The 23590-nt window shown below is 38.2% G+C and overlaps 1 protein-coding gene across 1 annotated transcript; it reads right to left on the bottom strand.

Moving 5' to 3' along the window:
- Positions 1-287: 287 nt before the first annotated feature.
- On the bottom strand, positions 288-22766 carry LOC139942235 (ankyrin repeat, SAM and basic leucine zipper domain-containing protein 1-like). The gene is made up of 6 exons (XM_071939062.1): positions 22597-22766; positions 22331-22433; positions 20132-20232; positions 899-1050; positions 491-653; positions 288-350 (listed from the first exon to the last, which is right to left on the bottom strand). Exons 2-6 carry the CDS (start codon positions 22350-22352, stop codon positions 288-290), a joined length of 501 nt encoding a protein of 166 aa, XP_071795163.1. The 5' UTR covers positions 22353-22433; positions 22597-22766.
- Between the last annotated feature and the right edge of the window lie 824 nt (positions 22767-23590).

The following is a 23590-nucleotide window of genomic DNA, read 5'->3' as shown; positions in this document are numbered from 1 at the left end:
CCCTGGGCACGTACGAAAAGCACGTGCAAATTGTCAAACAACCGCGGGCAAAGCTAGCCTGAACCGAATCTGGAGCCGAAGCCGTGGATTCGAAAAGGGTCATCCGTGTGGTTTTGGGGCTCCTAAAATTAACTGGTCCCCGCATCTTGGTATACGCAACTGGAAACTACGTCATTACTGGGCGTGCTCCAAAGACCCGCTCGTGAGCTGGTGGCTGACACCGGGCAGACACGAGTGGCTGATCGAACCCACTTCTCATGAATGGCAAAATGTCACATTATTGCATATTATAGTGAGTGGAAACATGTCACATTGTCTTCTAGTAGTTTGATGTAACTGACCATCTGTAGCTATCCAGTTAGAGAAATAAAAGGCTGATTTTGCATAGAAACATGTCATTCTTTATTTTCTACAATCGAATCGCATATAAGTATGGCTAAATACTCAAATGAATAGGCCTACAGAACATTTCAACAAAATCTTGGCTTACTCTGCAATTGACGTTACATCCCGACCTGTGCATCAGGATCTTTTCTGCGCATGACCAGTGACCTTCGCATGTTGCAATGTGGATGGGAGTCATCCCTTTTTCATTTGATGTATTGATGTCGCTGCCTTTATCCAAAAGAAGCTCCACAATCTTCGGTTGGTTTCTGGTAATACAGAATAATTATCTTGGGTATAATTTCTGGTAAGTCACTTGAGTGTCATTGATTTAGTTTATGATAAGGGACTTTATTTCTATGTATAATTATTTATTCTTTAAATGATTGAATGAGTCAAACAAACAATTTGACTCTAGGTCTATTTTTACGTGATCAGTGTAAAATGGAACAATGTTTTAAAAACCTAAAATTTAATGAATGCAAATAATGTTTAGTGCCTTCAACTGTCTTACCCACGCACGGCATGAGCTAGTGCTGTGTCGCCGTCGCGGTCCCGAGACTCAAGTGCAGCATTGTGCAGCACCAAGATCATGACGATTTCTAGGTGTCCCTGAAAAGCAGCTGCCATTAATGGTGTCATTCCATTGTAGGTCTTCATCTCCACCTGGAAACAAGGAAATGTATCATAATGAGGATTTGGATGACAAATTCCTCTACGAATCCTCTCTAAATTGCTAATGTTGAGATGCATTAAAGTTGTATAATAGAACCATCAAAGATGGTGGTTGCAATAGCCACAATGAGGGGTATATGACGTCATTGGTCTGAGCAAGTATCGGTCTCTAAGTCCCCCGAGTGTGCAGAATGTGACTTTTGGTCTTTTTCTGCAAGATTTATAAGGCATGGTTGATGGTTATCTTTTTCTTCCATCTGAAATTGTTTGTTTTCCGCAATGATCTGATTACTCTCCGACTTAGATATGACTTCTACCAATCTCGACTCTTGTGTGCAGAATCAGGCGCGGATCCAGGAGGCGTGGAGTGAGCATAGTGTCCACTGCCTTTAACTCTACTTTATTCAAACACACACAAGATTGTTCACTCATACAGGCTTGTTCAACTCATAAACTAACATTCATAAATAAAGTTTCGCTATTCCTTTGGTGGAGAGCGCGTCACGTGGGTGTGTTTAAACCTTTGTTTATGGCCAATAAAAAGTGTTGAAAACATGGGCGTGACACGCGAGTTTGCACCTGTGCTTATAAGACAGTTTCTTCATTTCTTGGTCGAGAGCAACGGCCGAGACAGTGTGCCACATCAAGCGATACGCGCGACGCGCACAGCATTCCCTTATAAGGAGTTGTTTACCCGAGGGCATTGACTGGGCCTTACCCATATGTAGAGATGGCAAAACTGATACACCTTCCAAGTGTAGAGAGGTGTGTGGATTATCAGTGTTAATTGCCCCCTTTTAATTATAGACCTTTGACCCTACCTTTAGAATTAATGGATCAGTCCAAGATTGCCACATCAGCATAGATACTCTGGACAGGATGTTGGTCTGGTCATTCTTATACCAGTGATGACCAGTAACAGACATTAAAGGAGTTTCTTTTAGATATATATCGTTACAGTGGTTTTCCATTGTTCTTTACAGGTATGTTGGCTTTATATTTCTTTATTAATTCTATTGTGCTTTTTAATAGAACTATCTAGATTATTGAACTTCATTATTTCATTTGGGCTCAATTGCAGAATACCCCGCAACTCATAAGCACCACCTCGTAGCCGGCGGCTACAGCTACGCAGTCACGGAACAGTGACCGCACTAGCCTTGCTCAAGGCAGTCGAATTATTCACTCCGAAAAAAGACCGCCGCTGTATAAAAACCCACCCGTATTCACTGTGCGTAAACCCACCCGTATTCACTGTGCGTAACATCGCACGACACGATGCCCCCGTACACTATCCGCATGCGGAGGCCGTCAGGCCGACAGCCTTGTAGGGTCTGTGTTGAAGCCACTGACCTCATTACTATAATAAGCGAAGAGTTCCCACGGTCAGCTCATTACCATAATGCCCGCGAAAGATGAGACTTGTCTACATCATCACACACCACCACCAGGGACGCACAGCGAGCATGATAGGCGTGTGTGATTGGCCGTCAAAATGAATAACTCATTTGCCTCACATCCTGTGTTGTCTGATAGGTCTGACGAACGATATACATATTCTTGAGCTGCATACTAGCATATCCTAGAGCCCCCCACCAATTTCGTCCACTATTGGAATTTTTTCAATACAACACATTAAAACGGGAAGACACAGACCCGACAAGGCTGTCGGCCTGACGGCCTCCGCATGCGGTTAGTGGTGTACGAGTGCGATGACTTGTGTGAACAGTATTCGTGCGATGTGACAGTGTGTATACGGGTGGGTCATTCGGTGTGATCGCACACACCATGCACAGGGTATACGGGGGGTGGGTTTACAGCTGCGTCTTTTCAGAGCGAATAATGCGACTGCCTTGAGCAAGGCTATGACCGCACATAATGTACCGAAGTGATCGTTCGGTGTGTGTACTGTAGCATGAAGTATGGTGTGTACATGAAGTATGGGGGTCGACTTGCCACAGGCTAGGTATCATACGTAAATACGTTACTAATACTATTTAATCTTGGATGGGCCGGGGTCGACTTGGTGCACATGTACATGAAGTGCAGGATCGATGTGTGTCGACTTGCCACAGGTATCATACGTTAATACGTTACTAATCTATATACTATTAAAAGCGTAACCTGCGCCATCTTGGATTGAAAATTAGAAGGTCCAGTGGTATGGCATCCTTGTGGAATCCAACACGGTTGTTTGTGTGGAATTCAATACGTTTGTGTGGTTTCAGACGTCGGGTTGCAAGTCTGCAAAACCCGGATCCAAACTCGCACTTACAAGTCATGTGATTGGAGGAAGTTTGGGCGGCGACCGTGCGTCAACCACTGGTCGATGTTGTTACCAGACTTCCTAGAAATCTTTCTGACAGGCGACTCATTGGACAGTGTTTCGCAGATGGTGCTCCGGATTGGTTCATTCATTGCCCCTTGCCCGCCCACCCGCCATTCGATCCGCCCTTTTTGGTCAGGTTACTTTCGTGTTGTACTAAGCATGGTACTCCGGATTGGTTCATTCATTGCCGCGCAGGGTCGAAAGGGTTGAAGAGGCTGGGTGCCAGGACAAAACCGAAACCAATCTCACGATTGTGACCGAATTTGCATTGAATGGATGAAGTACCGTAGATTGATGTTTCGCAGGTGACCATGTGTCAACCACTGGTCGACGTTGTTATCAGACTTCCTAGAAATCCTTCTGCGGGTGACTCATTTGTTGAAAAGATTAAATGGAGAATATTTATAAACTAGAGATTGAGAGTTTGTGAACAAACTCAAGGTGTTCGGTTTCCGGGAGTAAAAGCCTGGATTAAAAAACACATATTACACCTTGCTTTGTTCTCAAGATTTGTAATAAATGATTCAAAATGCAAAAACTGTCAAAACAACATGATTACTCTAGTAAAAGTGTATGTTTGGTGACGTCATCGGTAATATTTGTTTTTATCAGACCTTTGCCAGACTTATATGCTGTGATAATAAAGCATCAAAGGATGTATATTTCAACCTAAAAGGCAATAAACAACGCCCTTTCAAATCATTTCACAGTCACTTCCGGTTTAAACAGGTCAAAAGGTCAACGAAAGTTAACCAACATATCCATTTCTGTAAAGTACGTACAGCCCTTTAATATGATGTATAGATTGTCAAAATAGCTTATGTAGTTTAGGAAATATGAACTTAGGAAATATTGACGACTGTAGAAAAGACTGTAAGGGGCATGTATGTTTTAACCGCCTTGAACGAAGACTATTCTTCATGAAGCTTTTTCGCGCTCTATGGATGATCACTGGAGCGTGACTCTGCTGCACAGCTAATACACTACACGTTGTGTGTATGCCTACGTGCAATGTCTATGCACATACCAATGGGGATTTACGTTGTTCTTTAGACGTGAATTTTGAAATTTTCAACCTCGTTTTTGAGCCGGAAGACAACATCTAAATGGGGTCATGTCTGTGAGGCGTCTACGGAGTTTTCAATGACGATTCCGATGATGTTTCGATTGTAATAATCCCTCATGTAGATCAAAAGTTATGATTTTTTGAATTAATAAACTTTGAATATTCATAACTCACGAATTGATGACGTCATCATGACGTAACTCACACGGTTTCTTCTCCTAATGAAAATCTAACTATGTGTAAATATTCAAGTTCATACAATGTTTGAAAAGATGTTTCTGTTAGGGGACAAGGGACGTACAGAAGAAGAAGAAGAAGAAGAAGTATCAACTAGACATAAGATTTTTGTTAATTACAAAAATACGGTGTTCGGTTGGGCTTTACGTGATGACGTAGTTCAAAAACATTGAACCATAAAGATGAATTTTTCTACAACGTGTCGTTAATTTTTTTTTGCCAGACTTGTATGCTGTGATGGTTAAGCATCAAAGGATGTATATTTCAACCTAAAAGGCAATAAACAACGCCCTTTCAAATCATTTCACAGTCACATCCGGTTTAAACAGGTCAAAAGGTCAACGAAAGTTCACCAACATATCCATTTCTGTAAAGTACGTAACGCCCTTTCATATGATGTATAGATTGTCAAAATAGCTTATGTAGTTTAGGTTATATGAACTTAGGAAATATTGACGACTGTAGAAAAGACTGTAAGGGGCATGTATGTTTTAACCGCCTTGAACGAAGACTATTCTTCATGAAGCTTTTTCGCGCTCTATGGATGATCACTGGAGCGTGACTCTGCTGCACCGCTAATACACTACACGTTGTGTGTATGCCTACGTGCAATGTTTAAGCACATACCAATGGGGATTTACGTTGGTCTTTAGACGTGAATTTTGAAATTTTCAACCTCTCTTTTGAGCCAGAAGACAACATCAAAATGGGGTCATGTCTGTGGGGCGTTTACGGAGTTTTCAATGACGATTCCGATGATGTTTCGATTGTAAGAATCCCTCATGTAGATCAAAGGTTATGATTTTTTTAATTAATAAACTTTGAATACTCATAACTCAAGATTTGATGACGTCATCATGACGTAACTCACACGGTTTCTTTTCCTAATAAATCGCTAACTATGTGTGAAGTTTCAAGTTCATACGAGTTTGGGAAAAGCGCTTTTGTTAGCGGACAAGGGACGGACAGAAGAAGAAGAAGAAGTATGAAGAAAAAGAAAAACTAGATATAGTGTTTGTAAAAACAAACACTAGGTGTTCGGCTATTGTTGGGTCAGTGTTTGAATAAATGAAACAAGTATTGTAAGTATCCCGTCAAATTACAAAGAAATCAAAACCAAACAGTTTTCTCGATGTGTAAAAATTTATGGAAAAAGCATCAAAAAGTGTACATTTCAACCTAAAAGCCTTTAAATAATGCCTTTTCAAAACATTTTAAAGTCTCTTCCAGTTTAAAAGGGTCAAAAAGTCAAGAGAAGGTCACCAATATACCCATTTTTGTGGAATACGTGAGGCCCTTTCATATGATGTATAGATTGTCAAAATAGCTTTTGTGTTTGAGGAAACGTGAACTGATGAATAATGGCGACTGGGAAAGAGACTAACTAACCAGAAGGGAAATGTTTGTTGAAAACAGACTACGTACGTAAAGCCCTTTCATATGATGTATAGATTGTCAAAATAGCTTTTGTGGTTGAGGAAATGTGAACTGATGAGTAATGACGACTGGAGAAGAGACTAACTAACCGGAAGGGAAATGTTTGTTGAAAAGCCTTGAAAACAGACTACATACGCAGAGCCCTTTCATTTCATGTACAGATTGTCAAAATAGCTTTTGTGGTTTAGGACATAGGAACTATGCATAATGACGACTGGAGAAGAGACTAACTAACCGGAAGGGAAGTGTTTGTTGAAAACACCTTGAAAACAGACTACATACGTAAAGCCCTTTCATATGATGTATAGATCGTCAAATTAGCTTTTGTGGTTGAGGATATAGGAGCTTAATGCATAATGACGACTGGAGAAGAGACTAACTAACCGGAAGGGAAATGTATGTTGAAAACGCCTTGGAAACAGACTTAAAACGAGGCTATTTATAGGAGAAAAAAAAATTAAATACAAAAATAAATAGTACAATCTTTGGTCGCCACGTGGTCTCCCATCGAAATACTGACTGGGCCCGATTTTGCTTAACCTCAGTGACCGGACGAGAACCGGTGTTATCAACGCAGTATGGTCGTAGATAAAACCAAGTAATTACTTTTGAAGAAAATTGACATTGTGTTGAGAACGCCTCGAACGCAGACTAAAACGATCAACACGTGGTGCAGAGCGTGGTTATGCTCCTCAATGCACAGCATACTTACACGTGGTGACCGCAATGCACCGCATGCTTACACGTGGTGACAAAGTACGTGTACATGTAATCGTAAAATCTTTACGCGCAATCTTTACGCGCAATCTATGCTTTTTCTTGCGGACAATTGACAGCGAGAAGAATAAGAAAAACCAAAAAAAAAAAAAAACTAGATATAGTGTTTGTAAAAACAAACACTAGGTGTTCAGCTATTGTTGGGTCAGTGTTTGAATAAATGAAACAAGTATTGTAAGTATCCCGTCAAATTACAAAGAAATCAAAACCAAACAGTTTTCTCGATGTGTAATATGTTTAAGGAAAAAGCATCAAAAAGTGTACATTTCAACCTAAACACCTTTAAATAATGCCTTTCCAAAGCATTTTACAGGCTTTTCCAGTTTAGAAAGGTCAACAAGTCAATAGAAGGTCACCAACATACCCATTTTTGTGGAATACGTGAGGCCCTTTCATATGATGAATAGATTGTCAAAATAGCTTTTGTGGTTGAGGACAAAGGCTCTTATGCATAATGACGACTGGAGAAGAGACTAACTAACCGAAAGGAAAATGTTTGTTGAAAACACCTTGAAAACAGACTGCGTACGTAAAGCCCTTTCATATGATGCATAGATTGTCAAAATAGCTTGTGTGGTTGAGGACATATGAACTTATGCATAATGACGACTGGAGAATAGACTAACTAACCGAAAGGGAAATGTTTGTTGAAAACACCTTGAAAACAGACTACGTACGTAAAGCCCTTTCATATGATGTATAGATTGTCAAAATAGCTTGTGTGGTTGAGGATATAGGAGCTTAACGCATAATGACGACTAGAGAAGAGACTAACTAACCGGAAGGGAAATGTTTGTTGAAAACGCCTTGAAAACAGACTAAAAACGAGGCTATTTTTAGGACGAAAAAAAAATTAAATACAAAAATAAATAGTACAAATTTTGGTCGCCACGTGCTCTCCCATCGAAATACTGACTGGGCCCGATTTTGCTTAACCTCAGTGACCGGACGAGAACCGGTGTTATCAACGCAGTATGGTCGTAGATAAAACCAAGTAATTACTTTTGAAGAAAATTGACATTGTGTTGAGAACGCCTCGAACGCAGATTAAAACGATCAACACGTGGTGCAGAGCGTGGTTATGCTCCTCAATGCACCGCATACTTACACGTGGTGACCGCAATGCACCGCATGCTTACACGTGGTGACAAGGTACATGTACATGTAATCGTAAAATCTTTACGCGCAATCAATGGGGAATTTTGTAGTTCTTTATACATGAATTCTAAGATTTTCAACCTCTCTTTTGAGCCGGAAGACAAAATCAAAATGGGGTCATGTCCGTGAGGCGTTTACGGAGTTTTTAATGCCCTTTCCGATGATGTATTGATTGTAAAAATCCCTTATGTAGATCAAAAGTTATGATTTTTTGAAATAATAAACTTTGAATTAGTGTATCTCGTCAACTGATGACGTCATCGTGACGTAACAACTTTTGCATCAGTTACTGGTTATTGTCTACCTGTGTGCAAAGTTTCAAATTAATGCAAGCTTCGCATTTATGCTTTTTCTTGCGGACAATCGACAGCGAGAGGAAGAAGAAAAACCAAAAAAAAGAAAAAACCGAACAATAACAAAGAGTTGTTCGGGCTGTTACCCGAACACCTAAAAAAAAAAACCGAACAAAATCAATGAGTTGTTCGGGCTGTTGCCCGAACACCTAAAAAAAAAAAAAACGAATAAAATCAATGAGTTGTTCGGGCTGTTGCCCGAACACCTAAAAAAACCCGAACAAAATCAATGAGTTGTTCGGGCTGTTGCCCGAACACCTAAAAAAAAAAAACGAACAAAATCAAAGAGTTGTTCGGGCTATTGCCCGAACACCTAAAAAAAAAAAAACCGAACAAAATCAAAGAGTTGTTCGGGCTGTTGCCCGAACACCTAAAAAAACGAACAAAATCAAAGAGTTGTTCGGGCTGTTGCCTGAACACCTAAAAAAAAAACTAAAAAAAAAACGAACAAAATCAAAGAGTTGTTCGGGCTGTTGCCCGAACACCTAAAAAACCGAACAAAATCAAAGAGTTGTTCGGGCTGTTGCCCGAACACCTAAAAAAACGAACAAAAATAAGAGGTGTTCCGGGCTGTTGGCCCGAACACCTAATAAAAAAAAGAAACCGAACAAAAATAAGAGGTGTTCCGGGCTGTTGGCCCGAACACCTAAAAAGCATTCACTTCCAAACGGCATGAGAATTATCATGATGAACAAGGATGGGATCAAACGGAAGCTTAATAATTTGGAAACATTGGGTAGGGCCGGCTATAGGTTGGAAGGTGTCTAAGGAAACTTTACAATTAATAACATTTTGGGGGTGGGGGGGGGGCCTTACACAAAGAGCCATTCTGGTCAGTGTATTGTGAGTGGTCTGTGTCTGGTTTGAGACAGGCCACCTGTTGTTTGGTGAAGAAAGTCGCCGTGGGACCACTTTAGGTTGACAGTGGGTGCCAGTAAACTCAAATGGGTACATGAATACCGTTTTAGAATACGGTCTGTTCATGGAGGTATAATGTTGCAGTTTCAGAGTTTAACCATGGAGGTAGAATTGTGAAACCATTCCTTACTCTATGGTAAAACTTATACACACACGTCAAAGGCTGTTTTGAAGCTGTAAAAAAAAGAACTTTGCTTTGCATTTGGTCAAAGTTGTTAAGCAAAACGACATTAAGTTTCCTTTTGAATAAGTCCATTCACAAAATTGGTTAGAGCAGTGTGTCGGTCAGGTCTCAGAATGTACATTTTGCCAAATCCATTTTGAAGCCTAATTTAGCCATCGGCCCGTCGGGTTGGTTACTGATGGAGATAATATTAACAAAAGAGACCTCGTGCGGCTGAATGGGGTACATTTTTAGGAGTTTGTCTATTGACCCAAACTGGACGTAACAAACCCTAAACATGACTTGACATGCTTTCTGAAAGTGAAATAAGTTAGAGAAAATTAAGGAGTGGGGACGAGTTTATCGTTTTTATTTAGTTTGTACGATATAGGGTTCCAGAGATATGGGATGTATGGAGGTTTGTTCCTAGAGCAGCGTGAACATGAACGCGGTCAGAAATTGTGTCGTTTGTCGTTCAAATTTCGCGAGATGCAATAAGCCCAAAGTGACAATAAAACAAAACCAGACCTGCCAAGTCTCACGCATTAGGCGTGAGACTCACGCATTTGGGCTCTGTCTCACGCTCACACGCACATCAACCATTATTGGGGCGAGATCGGGAAAAAAATTAACGACATTTTTTGTACAAAATTTGTACAAACAGATTCGGCAGAACGCAAAACGCTTATTGCGCACAAGTTTGTTCCGATTCTTTTAGCAAATTCGTTGAAATGCGCTCCACTAGCGAAGACACAACAGGCAGAAGAAGTGAGCGATTGATTTTGGACATCATTTTTAGTCTATTTTTTTTCAAGTTTGGAAGGATATAATCTGACACAATCGAACCTCCACATTAACCATCAACATCTCCTGTGTACCTCAAGTGAGTTTTAATTATTCTGATGAAGTTTTTGATGCATTTTGAAACACTTTTTGTCCACAATTAAATTTCACATTGTTTTATTTATTTATAAAAAAAAAAAAAAAAAAAAAAAAAAAGTTGGGTGGCGATTTAAAAAGGCCTTCTTAAACTGGCAAATTTTTCCGGGGGGATGGGGGTTGAGCTTTGAAAAATCTCACACATAGCTAGCCTCTGGACTTGGCATCTCTGCCTGCAAAACACTTTTTTGACGTTCACGTTAAGTGCTCCCGTTATACATGCAGCCCATTGACCAGAAAGTTTACAAGACCAATTCAGATGAGAATAAACTAAAAAGAGGCCTACGCTCTTACCGCCCCCGCCCCCCCCCCCCCGAAAAAAGAACAAAAACAAAACAAAACAGTAGATGTATTAGATTTGTGGCACACAGCATGTTCCAAAAACTCGCTTTACTTATAGTGCTGTAGCAACGCTATGTATCGTGGGACGTAAAAATGTCATTTTTCATTATGTTTTTTAAAAAGGAAATGCAAGCATTATGAATGTATATTGAGTGTGTGGAGAAAGTTTTGGTAGTGTAGTACAAAAGAAATACAAAAGAGTTTCATTTAGTATTTATTACCACTATAATGGAAATGTTCCCCATTCAAGAATTATTTAAAAAAGGGAAAAAAAGCCCGAATTCCATTTACTTAATGTTTATTACCGCTATGGAAATGTTCCCTATTCAAGGATTATTTAAAAAAGGCAAAGAAAGCCCGAATTCCATTCTCTTAATATTTACACCGCTATAATGGAAATATTTCCCATTCAAGTATTATTTAAAAAAGGGAAAGAAAGCCCGAATTCCATTTACTTAATATTTATTACCGCTATGGAAATGTTCCATATTCAAGGATTATTTAAAAAAGGGAAAGAAAGCCCGAATTCCATTCTCTTAATATTTATTGCCGCTATACAAATGATCCCATTCAAGTATTATTTAAAAAAGGAAAAGAAAGCCCGAATTCCATTTTCTTAATATTTATTACCGCTATGGAAATGTTACCCATTCAAGGATTGTTTTTAAAAGGGAAAGAAAGCCCGAATTTCATGTTATATTAATTACCACTATAATGGAAATGTTCCCCATTCAAGGATTATTTAAAAAAGGGAAAGAAAGTCCGAATTTCATTTTATATTTAATACCACTATAATGAAAATGTTCCCCATTCAAGTATTATTTAAAAAAGGGAAAGAAATCCCGAATTCCATTTACTTAATATTTATTACCGCTATGGAAATGTTCCCTATTCAAGGATTATTTAAAAAAGGCAAAGAAAGCCCGAATTCCATTCTCTTAATATTTATTACCACTATAATGGAAATATTCCCCATTCAAGTATTATTTGAAAAAGGGAAAAAAAGCCCGAATTCCATTTACTTAATATTTATTACCGCTATGGAAATGTTCCCCATTCAAGTATTATTTAAAAAAGGGAAAGAAAGTTCGAATTCCATTCTCTTAATATTTATTGCCGCTATGCAAATGTTCCCCATTCAAGTATTATTTAAAAAAGAAAAAGAAAGCCCGAATTCAATTTTCTTCATATTTATTACCACTATGGAACTGTTCCCCATTCAAGGATTATTTTAAAAAGGGAAAGAAAGCCCCAATTCCATTTTCTTAATATTTATTACCACTTTGGAAATGTTCCCCATTCAAGGATTATTTTAAAAAGGGAAAGAAAGCCCCAATTCCATTTTCTTAATATTTATTACCACTATAATGTAAATGTTCCCCTTTTAGAATTATTTTAAAAAGGGAAAGAAATCCCCAATTCCATTTTCCTAATATTTATTACCAGTATGGAAATGTTCCCTATTCAAGGATTATTTAAAAAAGGGAAAGAAAGCCCGAATTCCATTTTCGTTATATTTATTACCACTTTGGAAATGTTCCCCATTCAAGGATTGTTTTTAAAAGGGAAAGAAAGCCCGATTTTCATGTAATATTAATTACCACTATAATGGAAATGTTCCCCATTCAAGGATTATTTAAAAAAGGGAAAGAAAGTCCGAATTTCATTTTATATTTAACACCACTATAATGAAAATGTTCCCCATTCAAGTACTATTTTAAAAAAGGGAAAGAAAGCCCGAATCCCATTTACTTAATATTTATTACCGCTATGGAAATGTTCCCTATTCAAGGATTATTTAAAAAAGGCAAAGAAAGCCCGAATTCCATTCTCTTAATATTTATTACCACTATAATGGAAATATTCCCCATTCAAGTATTATGTAAAAAAGGGAAAGAAAGCCCGAATTCCATTTACTTAATATTTATTACCGCTATGGAAATGTTCCCTATTCAAGGATTATTTAAAAAGGGAAAGAAAGCCCGAATTCCATTTACTTAATATTTATTACCGCTATGGAAATATTCCCCATTCAAGTATTATTTAAAAAAGGCAAAGAAAGCCCCAATTCCATTCTCTTAACATTAACACCGCTATAATGGAAATATTCCCCATTCAAGTATTATTTAAAAAAGGGAAAGAAAGCCCGAATTCCATTTACTTAATATTTATTACCGCTATGGAAATGTCCCCTATTCAAGGGTTATTTAAAAAAGGCAAAGAAAGCCCCAATTCCATTCTCTTAACATTAACACCGCTATAATGGAAATATTCCCCATTCAAGTATTATTTAAAAAAGGGAAAGACAGTTCGAATCCCATTCTCTTAATATTTATTGCCGCTATGCAAATGTTCCCCATTCAAGTATTATTTAAAAAAGGAAAAGAAAGCCCGAATTCCATTTTCTTCATATTTATTACCACTATGGAAATGTTCCCCATTCAAGGATTATTTTAAAAAGGGAAAGACAGCCCGAATTCCATTTACTTCATATTTATTACTACTATGGAACTGTTCCCCATTCAAGGATTATTTTAAAAAGGGAAAGAAAGCCCCAATTCCATTTTCTTAATATTTATTACCACTATAATGGAAATGTTCCCCCTTTTAGGATTATTTTAAAAAGGGAAAGAAATCCCCAATTCCATTTTCTTAATATTTATTACCATTATAATGGAAATGTTCCGCCTTCAAGGATTATTTAAAAAAGGAAAAGAAAGCCCGAATTCCATTTACTTAATATGTATTATCGCTATAATATAGCGTCAATAAATATTAAGTAAATGTAATTCGGGCTTTCTTTCCCTTTTTAAAATAATCCTTGAATGGGGAACATTTTCATAGCGGTAATCAATATTAAGAAAAATGAATTCGGGCTTTCTTTCCCTTTCTTAAATAGTCCTTAAATGTGGAACATTTGCATAGCGGTAATAAATATTAAGAAAATGGAATTCGGGCTTTCTTTCCCTTTTTTAAATAATCTATGAATGGGGAACATTTCCATAGTGGTAATAAATATAAAGAAAATGGAATTCGGGCTTTCCTTCTCTTTTTTAAATAATCCACTATTCCTTGAATGGGGAACATTTCCTTTATAGTGGTAATTAATACTAAATGAAATTCAGGCTTTCTTTCCCTTTTAAATATTTATTGACGCTATTATTTAAAAAAGGCAAAGAAAGTCCGAATTCCATTTTCTTAATATTTATTGCCGCTATGCAAATGTTCCTCATTCAAGGACTATTTAAAAAAGGGAAAGAAAGCCCGAATTCAGTTTTCTTAATATTTATTACCGCTATGAAAATGTTCCCCATTCAAGGACTATTTAAAAAAGGGAAAAAAGTCCGAATTTCATTTTCTTAATATTTATTACCGCTATGGAAATGTTCCCCATTATAGGATTATTTAAAAAAGGGAAAGAAAGTCCGAATTCCATTTTTCAAATGATCCCCATTCAAAGATTATTTTAAAAAGGGAAAGAAAGTCCGAATTCCACTTTCTTAATATTTATTACCGCTATGGAAATGTTCCATATTCAAGGATTATTTAAAAAAGGGAAAGAAAGCCCGAATTCCATTCTCTTAATATTTATTGCCGCTATACAAATGATCCCCATTCAAGTATTATTTAAAAAAGGAAAAGAAAGCCCGAATTCCATTTTCTTAATAGTTATTACCGCTATGGAAATGTCCCCCATTATAGGATTATTTAAAAAAGGGAAAGAAAGTCCGAATTCCATTTTTCAAATGTTCCCCATTCAAAGATTATTTTAAAAAGGGAAAGAAAGTCCAAATTCCATTTTCTTAATATTTATTACCGCTATGGAAATGTTCCCCATTAGGTTATTTTTAAAAAGGAAAGAAAGCCCGAATTTCATTTAGTATTAATTACCACTGTAATGGAAATGTTCCCCATTCAAGGATTATTTAAAAAAGGGAAAGAAAGCCCGAATTTCATTTAATATTTATTACTACTATAATGGAAATATTCCCCCATTCAAGTATTATTTAAAAAAGGGAAAGACAGCCCGAACTCCATTCTCTTAATATTTATTACCACTATAATGGAATTATTCCCCATTCAAGTATTATTTAAAAAAAGGAAAGAAAGCCCGAACTCCATTTACTTAATATTTATTACCGCTATGGAAATGTTCCATATTCAAGGATAATTTAAAAAAGGGAAAGAAAGCCCGAATTCCATTTTCTTAATATTTATTACCACTATGGAAATGTTCCCCATTCAAGGATTGTTTTTAAAAGGGAAAGAAAGCCCGAATTTCATTTAATATTAATTACCACTATAATGGAAATGTTCCCCATTCAAGGATTGTTTTTAAAAGGGAAAGAAAGCCCGAATTTCATTTAGTATTAATTACCACTATAATGGAAATGTTCCCCATTCAAGAATTATTTAAAAAAGGGAAAGAAAGCCCGAATTCCATTTACTTAATATTTATTACCGCTATGGAATTGTTCCATATTCAAAGATTATTTAAAAAAGGGAAAGAAAGCCCGAATTCCATTGTCTTAATATTTATTGCCGCTATACAAATGATCCCCATTTAAGTATTATTTAAAAAAGGAAAAGAAAGCCTGAATTCCATTTTCTTAATATTTATTACCGCTATGGAAATGTTCCCCATTATAAGATTATTTAAAAAAGGGAAAGAAAGTCCGAATTCCATTTTCTTGATATTTATTACCGCTATGGAAATGTTCCCCATTAGGTTATTTTTAAAAGGGAAAGAAAGCCCCAATGTTCCCTATTCAAGGATTATTTAAAAAAGGGAAAGAAAGCCCGAATTCCATTTTCGTTATATTTATTACCACTATGGAAATGTTCCCCATTCAAGGATTGTTTTTAAAAGGGAAAGAAAGCCCGATTTTCATGTAATATTAATTACCACTATAATGGAAATGTTCCCCATTCAAGGATTATTTAAAAAAGGGAAAGAAAGTCCGAATTTCATTTTATATTTAATACCACTATAATGAAAATGTTCCCCATTCAAGTATTATTTTAAAAAAGGGAAAGAAAGCCCGAATCCCATTTACTTAATATTTATTACCGCTATGGAAATGTTCCCTATTCAAGGATTATTTAAAAAAGGCAAAGAAAGCCCGAATTCCATTCTCTTAATATTTATTACCACTATAATGGAAATATTCCCCATTCAAGTATTATGTAAAAAAGGGAAAGAAAGCCCGAATTCCATTTACTTAATATTTATTACCGCTATGGAAATGTTCCCTATTCAAGGATTATTTAAAAAAGGCAAAGAAAGCCCGAATTCCATTCTCTTAATATTTACACCGCTATAATGGAAATATTCCTCATTCAAGTATTATTTAAAAAAGGCAAAGAAAGCCCCAATTCCATTCTCTTAACATTAACACCGCTATAATGGAAATATTCCCCATTCAAGTATTATTTAAAAAAGGGAAAGAAAGCCCGAATTCCATTTACTTAATATTTATTACCGCTATGGAAATGTCCCCTATTCAAGGGTTATTTAAAAAAGGGAAAGACAGTTCGAATCCCATTCTCTTAATATTTATTGCCGCTATGCAAATGTTCCCCATTCAAGTATTATTTAAAAAAGGAAAAGAAAGCCCGAATTCCATTTTCTTCATATTTATTACCACTATGGAAATGTTCCCCATTCAAGGATTATTTTAAAAAGGGAAAGACAGCCCGAATTCCATTTACTTCATATTTATTACTACTATGGAACTGTTCCCCATTCAAGGATTATTTTAAAACGGGAAAGAAAGCCCCAATTCCATTTTCTTAATATTTATTACCACTATGGAAATGTTCCCCATTCAAGGATTGTTTTAAAAAGGGAAAGAAAGCCCCAATTCCATTTTCTTAATATTTATTACCACTATAATGGAAATGTTCCCCCTTCAAGGATTATTTAAAAAAGGAAAAGAAAGCCCGAATTCCATTTACTTAATATGTATTATCGCTATAATATAGCGTCAATAAATATTAAGTAAATGTAATTCGGGCTTTCTTTCCCTTTTTAAAATAATCCTTGAATGGGGAACATTTTCATAGCGGTAATAAATATTATGAAAATTGAATTCGGGCTTTCTTCCCCTTTCTTAAATAGTCCTTGAATGTGGAACATTTGCATAGCGGTAATAAATATTAAGAAAATGGAATTCGGGCTTTCGTGCAGGGCTTAGCCAATCACTCAAAAATCTATCAAATTGTACCTTAGAAATGACCATATGGATATCCTCTTGACCTAACTCAATCTCGTTATCCTTTCAACTTATTTTATTATTCCGTGTGTAAAAACACCAGTAACCGCACCCTCGTTCGTTTAGCTTCCCTGGGTCGAACCCGCCCTGCCCCCGGTGCGTTCAAATAGCTTTGACGTCATTCCAGGGGCTCACCCGGGTCAGCCACCAGTGCCCTGCTTGTGGAGTGGGTCACCTGGGGGCTGTCCCCATGTGCATGAGAGCGGTGAGTGATTGTTTAGCTCTTGTCAGTGGCTCACCCGAGTGAGCACCGCGGGGTAGACCCAGGGAAGCTAATCGAACGCACCCTATAATAGCGCTTAAATCGCATGGGCGCCGCCATTGTTGTTGTGGGCGCCGCCATGTTGTTTTCACGTCGAGTGATGCCCGCACCCTGCTAAAATGATGCGTCCTGGGGTAAATTTCGGGGTATTCGTGGGTTGGGGGCATGTGTTGTTTGTGACGTCACATTCAAAGCGCGAGCGTGTAGTAACTTTGGGATTGCGGGCACGCGTCCTTTGTGATGTCACAGTCAAGGGATCACGACGACATGACGAAGGCTGGTGGTTTTTTTTTTAGAGCACGTTGTGGGACAGGGAGAAGGAAGGGGCATGCAGCGTGGTACGTCTGTTGCAAGGGGGGGACAAAAAATGAAGGAAACAATTAATTAAAAGGGCTTGGGAAATAATACGGAAAGGGGAAAAAGAAAAAGGGACTAATATTGATATTGGACAGGGAAAAAATAAACTGGACAAAGAAGAAAAATACACGAAACGGAGAACCACCTGACTAGCGGGACCCGCGCGGAACGGTGAAAGTTATGGGCCGGCAAAAAGTGCGAAGAACAATCCACGGGCGGGATGATGGGAAGGAGGCACGGGTTAGACTTTGGACGGGGACAGGAGGAAGGGGCACAAAGTGGTACGTCTTTGGAAACGGGAAAGAACCACAAACGGGACCCGCGCGAAACTGGAAAATAATAATAATAACAAAATGCGGTATTCCTACGTTTTGACATTATCAATCTTTTTTAATTACCTGAAAACTCCTAACAAAAAGAAATATTAGGGGGCCATGAAACGAAACAGAGCATTATCGAACGTTGCGATCATAAGAAATAATGGATTCGACAAGAGGTGTAACGACTGACAAACTCACTATGACAAACATGTACTTTGATGTCTGGCTCCCAACTCCTCCCAAGCTCACTGCGAGACCCGCAAGCTGGGAGTTCATCCAGCGCCCGGGTTTACACATCCAGCCCCCAGAGACACAGCATGGGCCCATCAACAAGATTCCGTTACACGGACTCTCTGAATCCTAATCTTACGTTCGATGTTTTACCACTAATTACGATTTGTATCCATAATCTAAATACATAGTCTTTTTTTTCATATACTCATGAATAATTGTAAACAAAAATATTTAAATTTGGTTCAACGAAATAGCTTTTCTACGACTGGAAGTAAAACTACCTCGAAAGGTCACGTGATTATTCGAACCACTTTATGGTTCTAACTATCATGCGACCTTAGTTTTTGTTCAAAAACGCTCAAAAACGGCTGAATTTGGTGATGTGTTTTAATGGACTGTTCTACTTCATTCCAGGGCCCAATTTCATGGCTATGCTTACCGTAAGCACAGAATCGGCGCTTACGGAAGCAGGGAATTCTGTGCTTACGGCAAGCGTATTTCACGGGTTAGCGGCGAATTTAGGCTTCTGCGCGTGCGTACTTGACGTTACTAGGCATTCTACGCTTACAAGGCTAGCGCAGAAATTCGGCGCTTGCACGTAAGCGGGGAATCGCAATCGTAAGCGGCGGTAAGCAGAGCCATGAAATTGTTATTGGGCCCTGGAAGACCGTATATCTTAGTCTATTTTGTAGCCCAAATAGCCCAACTTTTAAGAGAATCAATGGGTTGGCTACTCATACAATACTGTAATTGGAACTGTCTACGATGACACTCTCGTGGTGCATTTTGAGCATTTCCGTGTTTTGAGGGAAAAGTAATAATAGACGTGTGTGCGCATGGGCGGTTAAAAAAAAACATTCTAACCGAGGACTTAAAGCAAAAGAGGGTTACGGTCCCGGTTGATGGGAGAAGACCTCAATTTGGAAAGTTTGCACAAAACAAATGGGGTCTGTATAGCCGAAAGGTCCAAACAATTAGGGACAATGATGTCTCCGATTGCAGGTGACTATGTTTGCTTACGGAAAGACTCTTACACAATGGGATTGAACAATGGACCCTACAAGGCAAGGTACAATTTTGCTGAACTTTTACCCACAAAGTAATTCTTTAGAAAAGTGAGAGAAATAAAATAGCAGGACCACAAAACCCGATTCGTAGGTTGTGTGAGTGTGTGGGGGTGGGTGTGTGTGTGTGTGGGGGGGGGGGGGGGGTATTCGGTACCTTCTGGAGATCAAGTGAATTTAAACAAAATTAGAACAAAAGGTCTCAATAGGGGGAATTCTGAAGACAGGTGTTCCACAAGAAAAACAAGTGTAAAAGTATATGGGAAACGTTAAGTGCATGGACAAAGGAATGAACAAAATAATGCTCCAGAAGGATGATTTTTTTAGAATGTACGAGTAGACATAACCAGAGTTGTGGGGACTTATAAACAATGGAACAAAAGTCCCCATAACGTTTTTCTTTGTTACAGCCATTGGACACTTTCGGCAAACAGTATTGTCCAAGGCCCACACTTCGTGTATCACAACTTCTATATAAAATATCAAACCTGTGAAAATTTAGGCTCAATCGGTCATCGGAGTCGGGAGAAAATAACGGGAAAACCCACCCTTGTTTCCGCACGTTTCGCCGCGTCATGTCATGACATGTGTTTAAAATAAATCCGTAATTATCGATATTGAGAATTTATATTGTTTTAATGTTTTCTCAAAAAGTAAAGCATTTCATGAAATAACATTTCAAGAGAAGTCTTTCAACATTACCCTCTCTAAAAATAATTCTGTACCGAAAGTGTCCAATGGCTTTAAACTGGGTTCCCACAACGTGATTCTTTAGAAAATTGAATAATAGAACAGCTATATAAAATCCTCTATCAACTTTAAACTTTCAATTTTTGTTTACCGATTCAAAGTTGTCTCTAATTTCTTCCATTATTTCCTGCACTCTGTTTGTGTCGCCCCGAAAGGCAGCCTCGGCGAGGTTGTACCTGTTCAACGATCCACCTATATTTCAAAATCAAAAGTGAGAGAGATAGCATAGCATCAACCTTATGTATCGTTCCAGAACGTTAGGGCAACATGCAAGAAAAAATAAATACTCTGTCTCTCTCTAGAAAATTAGAATAAGCACTGCCGTGGATTTGCGGAGGGTTTGTCTAAATCAGACCGTACTAGTGATCTCCTGCCTCCATCCAGGTTGGCGAGTCATGGCAGATGCCTTCGTTATGCAACACACATCTCACAGATCCGTGTCAGAACCAATCGTTTTCAAAGTAGTCCAATTCCTTATTTTATTAACTTGCTTAAAGACACTGGACACTATTGGTAATTGTCAAAGACCATTATTCTAACTTGGCGTATCTCAACATATGCATCAAACAACAAACCTGTGAAAATTTGAGCTAAACTGGTCGTCGAAGTTGCGAGATAATAATGAAAGAAGAAACACGCTTGTCACACGAAGTCCGTTCTTTCAGATGTTCGATTTCGAGACCTCAAATTCTAAATCGGAGGTCTCGAACTCAAATTCGTGGAAAATTACTTCTTTCTCGAAATTTTGTATACTATCAACCTCTCCCCAGTAACTAAGCTTCCAGCACATGTAATTAATACCATTTACCTGGTGTTGTTTATTTGTTTATTTCTTTTAATTTTAGACATACACAGTGGTTACTAGTTGGAAAGGGGCTGCCAAGGTTATACAAAAGTATAAAAACATTCTGAGATGTGAAAAACCAGACCGGCCTGCCAACGATAAAAATATAGTTATATAAACATAATTAAAAGGAGATTGCACTCAAACGCTTTTAAAATCACACAGTATAAGTGATATTTTGTATAGCGTAATATTTTAGTTGATGATAATTGAAAGTTAAAGCCATTGGACCCTTTCGGTAAACAGTATTGTCCAAGGCCCACACTTCGTGTATCACAACGTCTATATCAAATAACAAACCTGTGAAAATTTGGGCTTAATCGGTCATCGGAGTCGGGAGAAAATAACGGGAAAACCCCACCCTTGTATCCGCGCGTTTCGCCGTGTCATGACATGTGTTTAAAATAAATCCGTAATTCTCGTTAACGAGAATTGATATCTTTTTACTGTTTTCTCAAAAAGTAACGCATTTCATGGAATAATATTTCAAGAGAAGTATTTCACCACTACCTTCTGTAAACCCTGTAAGTTATTTGTAAATCTGTGAACTTTTTGTATTCTGTACCGAAAGGGTCCAATGGCTTTAAGGTGGGAACATTAACATAGATCCGTAAATCAAAGAATCTACAAGAAACACGGTCTTCAGCTGGTGTCCCCAAATCCCCGCGCACCACTGGCAACCACCTGAAAACGCAAGCTTTTAGATATCTCATGGCTCTCAATCCGTCTTAAAAGATGGTGGGGGGAGCGGGGGGGGGGGACATCGTTAGTCATATCATTCACGTCGTGGGTTCCGGGGCCCGCTTTAGGTCCCCTGAATTTTGGTTAGGTCGTAGATGCTCTCTGGTGCAATCTAGGCCTTTTCAGAGACATCTTTTGACCCTTTCAATTCATCTGAAATAATTTCAAAGTAACACACATGATGCAGTACAATGCTGTGATATGCAGAGTCTGAGGGGGGTTAATTGTCCTCCCTCAGAAGTTGGAATTTGGGGTAAGGCCTATCGTAAGCCATTTTGTTCACTATTTTGCTATGATATTGGTTATTATAAAGTGCAGGGACGTGTCCCCGTCGGCCCAAGGGTTGATGGCCATGAGCTTCATAATAAAATGTGGCCAAAACATGTGGGACATTTTGTATTGAAAAGTTGGGGGACATGCCTCCCCCCCCCCCCCCTGATTGACGCCTCAGTACTTTATTTAAAACTTTTTGTAACCATACAGAAACAAGCAAAACTCGTATTGAAGGGGCACATTGCGATGGATTGGGTGATTTTTGTGGTTCCCCTTTTACCTTGTGAGTGAACACGGTCAAAAGAAATACCAAAAAACGGCGGACAGTGTAAAGCAAAACATCACATTTTCGAGGCGTATTTGTGCGAATGATTGTAACATTTACGAATTATGAATTTGTTTTAATTTAGGCCTACGTCTAGTAATACTCACGTTTTACAAAATCTCCCGACATCGCTCTTTATTCGCAGACTAATTTAGAAAGAATGAAAGAAAGTGTTTGTGCAAGCAGGTCTTTACAACTTCAGAAAAAAATCTGCAAAAAAACAATAAAAAAACACTATAACTATCATAATGAAAACAAGTTAAGTTAGATACAATGCTAGGCTATATCTTCAATGGACAGTTTGTACAAAACCTTTGGTTCGCTGTTTCTTGTTAAAAATAAATGACCAATGCAAATGCAACAGTAAACAAACCTCAAAAATGTCCGCAGAGCCAATTGTGTTTTAGGAATCAGCCAAGTTGAGCTTTGGTGCGGAGTTCGGCGTTGGTTTCGTAGAAATGCAGAGATGTGGCCCAAAGCCGAACTAAAATATTCTGCGCCATTAATTTATTTACAGAGAAGAAGTCAGCATTATACGACACCCGCTTATAACGCCACCAACAGAACACCTTTATTGAAGCAACAGTCAGTGCGACTGCGTAGTTGCTGTTGACGTCATATTGTTTTATTTATAACACCCAATGAAAAGAGTCTGTCAAAAAGTGCTATGACAATTACCATAGCAATGAAACATCAAAGAGAATAAGCCAATCGTGTAGGAACACTTGTGTCACCCAACGAAAAATCTACTGGTTTGATTGGCGTTACCACGTGTTGTGTCCCAAAATAGCAGCCAATCGCATGACTTGATTTGAGACCCCAGATGACTTTATTGACTTGTGTGACCTACGTTGATTTAACTGGTATATTGAGGAGGTTGAACAATCATTAACATGATTAGTGTTAGGTCATAGAAACATTTAATAATAATTTACTTTGAGCTTGAGTTGTATCTACGTCCCGTAAATAAATCCTTACATCGAACTCACCTTTCCCGGTTTAGATGTTCTGCACACAAGCTTTTTAGGGAGCACGTATCTATTTAACCGCCCGAGAGCTAGGCCGAAACGGGCCGAATCTGGCGGTTTGCCGATCAACAAAAGAAATGACTGGTGTCATGAATAATCCGCATATCAGGGTTAAAGTTGCTCACCTTTGCTCATTAAACCTTCACAACCTCAACACAATGGTGTTGGGTCTGGATGGGCCAGGGGCACTAACAATAGGCTCGACGGGTCCTTTGTCAAGTGGCTGACAATTAAGGGATTATAGGATTACTGCCCGCAACTACAGACTGAATAAGCTGGAAAGACTTCGCTCCCAACGTTTAGCCCACAGCCGTATCTACCTCCTTTTCAAATTGACAT

This window comes from Asterias amurensis, chromosome 1 (assembly GCF_032118995.1).
Source record: "Asterias amurensis chromosome 1, ASM3211899v1".
NCBI lineage: Eukaryota > Metazoa > Echinodermata > Asteroidea > Forcipulatida > Asteriidae > Asterias > Asterias amurensis.
The sequence above is the reverse complement of the archived record's forward strand: the minus strand, read 5'-3'. Positions and strand labels throughout refer to the sequence as shown.

What these genes read in the sequence shown, in the direction of transcription:
- LOC139942235 (XM_071939062.1), bottom strand. Translation starts at nt 22,352, where the DNA reads ATGTCGGGAGATTTTGTAAAAC. An exon ending in TTAGAGACAACTTTGAATCG is followed by an intron (nt 1,051 to 20,131) that starts GTAAACAAAAAT and finishes CCTTGTTTCCAG; the next exon opens with GTGGAGATGAAGACCTACAA. An exon ending in CTAGCTCATGCCGTGCGTGG is followed by an intron (nt 654 to 898) that starts GTAAGACAGTTG and finishes CTGTATTACCAG; the next exon opens with AAACCAACCGAAGATTGTGG.